Source organism: Cervus elaphus, chromosome 15 (assembly GCF_910594005.1).
Source record: "Cervus elaphus chromosome 15, mCerEla1.1, whole genome shotgun sequence".
Taxonomy (NCBI): Eukaryota; Metazoa; Chordata; class Mammalia; order Artiodactyla; family Cervidae; genus Cervus; species Cervus elaphus.
In genome coordinates, this window is record NC_057829.1 from 93,276,388 (window position 1) to 93,282,387 (window position 6,000).

At 61.9% G+C, this 6,000-nt stretch overlaps 1 protein-coding gene across 1 annotated transcript in view; it reads left to right on the forward strand.

The window, feature by feature from the left end:
• Positions 1 to 5,442, forward strand: part of ADGRA1 (adhesion G protein-coupled receptor A1) — a 34,753-nt gene extending 29,311 nt beyond the window's left edge. The window contains exons 6-7 of the mRNA XM_043926706.1: positions 2,751 to 2,849; positions 3,558 to 5,442. Of these exons, the coding sequence (XP_043782641.1) occupies positions 2,751 to 2,849; positions 3,558 to 4,767 (1,309 nt within the window). The 3' untranslated portion in view covers positions 4,768 to 5,442. The remainder of the gene's footprint in view (positions 1 to 2,750; positions 2,850 to 3,557) is intronic.
• The last annotated feature ends 558 nt before the right edge of the window (positions 5,443 to 6,000 follow it).

Sequence of the window (6,000 nt, forward strand, 5' to 3'; positions counted from 1 at the left end):
CCAGAGATATTATACTGAATTTTCTTTCTCACTTTGGTTAAAATATTTTCCAGATTTTATAATTTCCTCTTTCATCCATAAATTATTTAGAAGTATATCATTTCATTTTTCAGATATGTGTGGTTTTCCTAGTTATTGCTATTAATTTCTAATTTAGTCTCATTTTGATCTCAGAGAATATACTCTGTATGATTTAAATGCTTTTAAACTTATCAACACTTGTTTTATGAAGCATCATATCATCTGTGATGATTAATAGATCGTGTGCACTTGAAAAGAATTCGTGCTGTGCAATTATTGGGTGTGATTTTCTAGAAAGAACATTAGGGAAACATGATTAATGTTATTGTTCATCTCTTCTATTTATTAACTTTTTGCCTGCTTGTTCCATCAGTTGCTAAGAGAGGGGAGTTCAAAACACCAGCTGTGATTCTGGAGTTATTTCTCCCTTTAACTCTGTCCGTTTTTGCTTTGCATATTTCGAATCTTCCCTCTGGCCCCCACACATTTACAGTTTAAATGTCTTCCTACGAGCTAACGTGGATATCATTGTGAGATGCCCTTCTTTTTCCTCTTTTCTTAAAGGTTATTTTGTCCTGTATTAATGCAGCCACTCTGGCCTCTTAGACTCAGTTCGTGTGGTTAGCTTTATCCATCCATTAATTTTCAACCACTCTGTATCTTTTTATTTAAAATCTTTTCTCCTACTGTAGACAGCATCTAACAAGGTCTTGCTTTTTTGCTGTTATTGATGTATTCTGATGATCTCTGCCTTTGAACCGAAATGCTTAGTCCATTAAAATTTAGTGGCATTTTGATTTTGTCTCCATTTTTCTTTGTTTTCTGTTTTTACTTCTTTTTTCTTTTGTCCCTCCTTTCCTTTTTTATTTTCTTCTTTTGAATTATATTAATATTTGATTTTAATTTATCTGTTAGTTTTTTGTTTATTTACTTTTCATGGCTGCTTTAGGGATTAAAATCCACAACCTTTTCACATCTGTTTAGTTTGAAAGTCACACTCTTCCATGTAAAAACCATTAGAATTAGAAACTTTGCGACCCTGTGGCCCACCTCCCCTCCCACCCTCTTTCTGTTACAGACCTCATCAGTGTTGCCCCATATATACTGTAAACTCCACAAGTGAAAGTGAAAGTGAAGTCGCTCAGTTGTGTCCAACTCTTTGCGGACCCCATGGACTGTAGCCCGCCAGGCTCCTCTGTCCATGGGATTTTCCAGGCAAGAATACTGGAGTGGGTTGCCATTTCCTCCTCCGATGGATCTTCCCAACCCAGGGATTGAACCCGGGTCTTCCGCATTATAGGCAGACACTTTACCATCTGAGCCATCAGGGAAGTCCTGTAAACTCCACAGGGCAGTGTTAAATTCTTTCTTTAAGCAGTAATATATATTTTAAAGAAACTAAAAGGAAACAATGTTTTCTCTTTACCCAAATATTCAGTGCTTCTTATGGTTTTCATTCCTCCAAGTTTCTCTCTGTGCAGTACGCCTTCAGCCTAAAAGGTTTCATCTGGCATTTCCTGAAGTGTAGGTCAGCTGACCAGGACCCCTCTGGGCTTCATCTTTGTCCGGACGTGTCTTCCTTTGCCCTTCCTTCTGGAGTAGACTTCTGGGGCGCGCAGAGGCCCCGGCCATCACCAGGGTAGCCCCGTGCAGGTCTCCTGGCTCTCCCCCGTGGACCCGGAATCGTTCCGTCACTGGGGGCCTGGCGCCGTCGCACTGATCTGGGTGCTTGTGGCATCCTGAGAATGACATCCTCTTGTAGGGGGTCGTCCCGAGCTGCCCCCCTCCCCCCAGCGCGTCTGTGACAGCCGCTCACGCTCACGCCCCCAGGATCCCACGCCGGGCAGCACCCGTGGGTGGAGCTGTTGGCTGAGGCCCCCGCAGGCGGGAGAGTCAGCTCCGTCTGGGGGTCTAGCCGCCTCCCACCTGGATGAATCCCTGCCCCTCTGGGAGGGTCACACGCTAGAACCTGCCCCAGGCCGCGGAGGACTCGGCTGCCAGGCTCAAGGAACGGCCGCTCCGAGCGCCTCCCCCCAGGCGTCAGGCCGGCGCACGCACCCGTCGGTCACTGACACCGCCAGCGGGTTGTGGCCTGGGCTCCACGGACAGCGACTCAGTGGGCAGCTGCTCGTGTCCTGTGCTGCCCGGCGACACCTGCGCCCGAGGCGGGCGCCTGAGAGGGCACCCGCCGCAGCGCCAAGCCCCCTGGAGTGCGTGGCGCTCCCCCGCTCCACCGCGGCCCACCCCCGCCCAGGGCCTTCACATCCTTCTGTTCTTCTTGCTGAACCAGAGTGGCGGACACGCGCTGGGCCCGGCCAGGGTCACCTCTGTGCAGGCAGAGAGGCGAGGGGGGGACACGTGGAGGGGGTGTGTGGGAGCAGAGGGGGCTCGGGGGAGGGGACAGGGGACAGCGGGGAGGGGCATGGCGGAGGGGACTTGGGGAGGGACATGGGGGAGGGGACACGGGGGACATGGGGGAGGGGCATGGCGGAGGGGACTTGGGGAGGGACATGGGGTGGGAGCGTGGGGGACATGGGGGAGGGGACTTGGGGCACAGGGGAGGCCAGTTCTGGCCGGACACCGGCAGTGGCTCTTCAATTCAGGCTGGGCTGGTGCCGCATGGGCAGCCGGACAGCAGGGCCTCCCCCTGCCTTGCCCGTGGGCGGCGCAGGGAGCAGGGCTGCCCTGGAGTGCGAGGGCCCCAGGGCAGTGACCCCCCCCCCCCTCAGGTTCTACCTCGTCGGCGGAGGGGCCCCTCTGGTCATCTGCGGCGTCACGGCCGCCACGAACATCAGGAACTACGGGATGGAGGCCGAGGATGCAGCGTAGTGAGTACCGGGCCGCCCCGCCCCGCGCGTCTCCCAGGGGCCCCAAGCCCCTCCCCCCCCCCCCCCCGCCCCGCTCGGACTCCCCGACACCCCCGCCGGCACTGCGGGCAGGTTTGGAGGCTCAGGGCGGGCCTGGGGCCTGGCGGGGTGGGAAGCGCGCGCCCGGCCCGCCTTCCCCTCCCCCACTCCTGCCCCAGCCCCGCCCCCTCCAGCTCCTCCGGCCGCCTGAGGCCCCTCTGGCTGGCGGGCGGGGTGGGGCCTTTGCCTCGATGGCCCTGCCCAGGCCACGTCGCTGTGGGGCCGCCTGTCAGCTCCACCCTGCGGTGACCTCTGTGGGTGAAAGGTTGTGGGGCTGGCCCCCTGGGCTGCCCCAGCTGTCCTTCCGCCCTCCGCAGCAGAGCCTCCGGGGCGGCCGGCACTCCCCAGACCCCTGCGCTCCTCCCACAGCTGCCCTGGGGGGCGAAGCCCCGCGGTCCTGCGCTCGGGGGCCCAGTGCTTCCTGGGCCCTCTCTGGGGCCCCGCTCCGTCCTGCTGGAGCCGGAGGAGAGGAACAGCCTCAGAGCAAGCGTGGTCCTGCCTGCGCCCCGCGCCCCAGCCCGGCCACCCCGTCTCCTTATCACGTGACCGCAGGGAGGCAGTGAGCCCCACTCTGACCCGGCAGCCTGCCCGGAGCGACCCCTTGCTGACCCCCCTCTCCCCCCACCGCAGCTGCTGGATGGCCTGGGAGCCCAGCCTGGGCGCCTTTTACGGGCCGGTGGCCGTCATCGCCCTGGGCACCTGCGTGTACTTCCTCGGCACCTACGTCCAGCTGCGGCGCCACCCGGAGCGCAGATACGAGCTCAAGGAGCGGTCGGAGGAGCAGCAGCGCTTGGCAGGCCCCGAGGGCGGCCCCGCGACCCCGGGGGGCGCGCCGCCCGCCCCCGACGGCCTGGCCGCCTCGCTGCTGCAGAACGAGCACTCCTTCAAGGCCCAGCTGCGCGCCGCCGCCTTCACGCTCCTCCTGTTCGTGGCCACGTGGGCCTTCGGGGCGCTGGCCGTGTCGCAGGGCCACTTCCTGGACATGGTCTTCAGCTGCCTGTACGGCGCCTTCTGCGTGACCCTGGGGCTGTTCGTGCTCATCCACCACTGCGCCAAGCGCGACGACGTGTGGCACTGCTGGTGGTCCTGCTGCCCCGCCCGCCGGGACCCCCACGCCGCGAAGCTCGGCGCCCGTCCCGCCTTCGACGCCAACGGGGACGCGCTGGGAAACATGGCCTGCCTGCAGGACTCGCCGTGTCCCGGGAAGGCGCTGGGCTTCGGCCACCCGTCCACCAGCCACTGCAAGATGACCAACCTGCAGGCCACCCAAGGCCACGTCAGCTGCCTGTCGCCGGCCACGCCCTGCTGCTCCCAGGTGCACTGCGAGCAGCTCCTGGAGGACGCAGCCCACGTGCGCGAGGGGGACGCCTTCGAGCACGACCCGCACCTGCACGCGTGTGTCCAGGGCAGAACTAAGCCGCACTACTTCAGCCGGCACCGGGCAGGCGCGGCCGAGCAGGAATACGCCTACCACATCCCGTCCAGCCTGGACGGCAGCCTGCACAGCTCGCGCTCGGAGAGCCCGCCCAGCTCGCTCGAGGGCCCCGTGGGCCCGCACGCGCTGGCCTGCTGCGCCCAGGGCGACCCCTTCCCCCTGGTCAGCCAGCCCGAGGGCAGCGCCCCCAGCCCTGTGCTCTATAGCTGTCCGCCGCGGCCCGGCAGGGAGGCGGCCCGTGGCCCGGCGCGCCTGGAGATGCTCCGAAGGACACAGTCGCTGCCCTTCGGTGGCCCCGGCCAGAACGGGCTGCTCAAGGGCGATGCGCGGGACGCCGCCCCCTTCGGCTCAGACAGCACAGGCAACATCCGCACGGGGCCCTGGAGGAACGAGACGACGGTGTAGCGGGCAGGGTTCTGTCCCCTTTGCCCCCGCAGCCGGGACCGCCCCAAAGCAGAGCCCTCTGCTCCTGGGGTGGGCGGGGGTCACCGCTCGACCCAGCCTTAGCGGCCCCCACCCACCCCTGCCCAGGAAAGACGTGAGAGGGAAGGCGCTCTGGGCCACGGCTGCCTCCACGGAGCCCGCGCTCAGGAGCACCACCCGCACCCACAGTCACCTGCTTCCAGCCCACAGCGCCCGCCCCTGGCAGCCATGTGGAGGACCCGCCCTGCGTGCCCGCGTGCACCCATCTGCCCCCCTGCTGCCTCGATGGCCCTGGCCATGGCAGGAGGCACCACCGACGTCCCCCACTGTCTCATGTGTGCGTTCTGTTAAGGTTCGTTTTTAGAGGCGGGCAGCCTGCCTGTCGGTCCAGAGCGTCAGAGGACTCAGCCCGTTCCTCGGCCCAGGCCGGCTGTCTGTTAACCCCAGGCTAGAGAGCATCACAGAGCCCCGGGCAGCAGCCTCACTCCGGGGACCCTCAGCCTCCTGGGGCCGGCATGGTCTCCAAGGGGTCTGTGCCCTGGAAACACCCACCACACGTCCTCTAATGTCCACTTGACTTCTGAAGCCGGGCACCGTCGGGACTGGGGCCTGCCCACCATGGCGTTTGGGAACAATAAAGTCCCTGCCACAAAGAGAGAGGGCCTGGCACTTCCATGAACATCTGGGCACAAAGCCCCGACTCAGAGGACACATGTCAATGACCAAAGTCCTTCTGCGGCGGCAGCCGTGTGTCCCGCGGGAGGGGCTCCGGGTCCCCGCAGAGGCAGAAGCCCAGACACCCTGAGGGGAGCGCGTGTGCGTCTGTGCAGCCCAGGATCCCCCCCCAGGTCTGTGCATGTGCACCCACACCCACACACGCGTGTAGGTGCACATCCCACATGCATGTGTGCACTGCCACATGCGTGCACAGTACACCATGGGCACACGTGTGTGCTGTGTGCGTGTCACATGCACTGCGCACATACGTCACATACACCACCCGTGTGCACATGCAGCTGTGCAGCCATGCACATGCGTGTTTCCCAGCCCCCTGAGCGCCAGGCTTTCCTTGCCCTGCGCAGCCTCATCACCAGGGCTTGTCAGCGTCTGCATGGAGGCGGGGCGGGGGGCTCCATGAGGACCAGATCTTCCCCACACCCGCTGGGGGGTTACAGGGGAGTTCAGGGGTGTGGGGGTCTCCAGAAGGACCAGGTC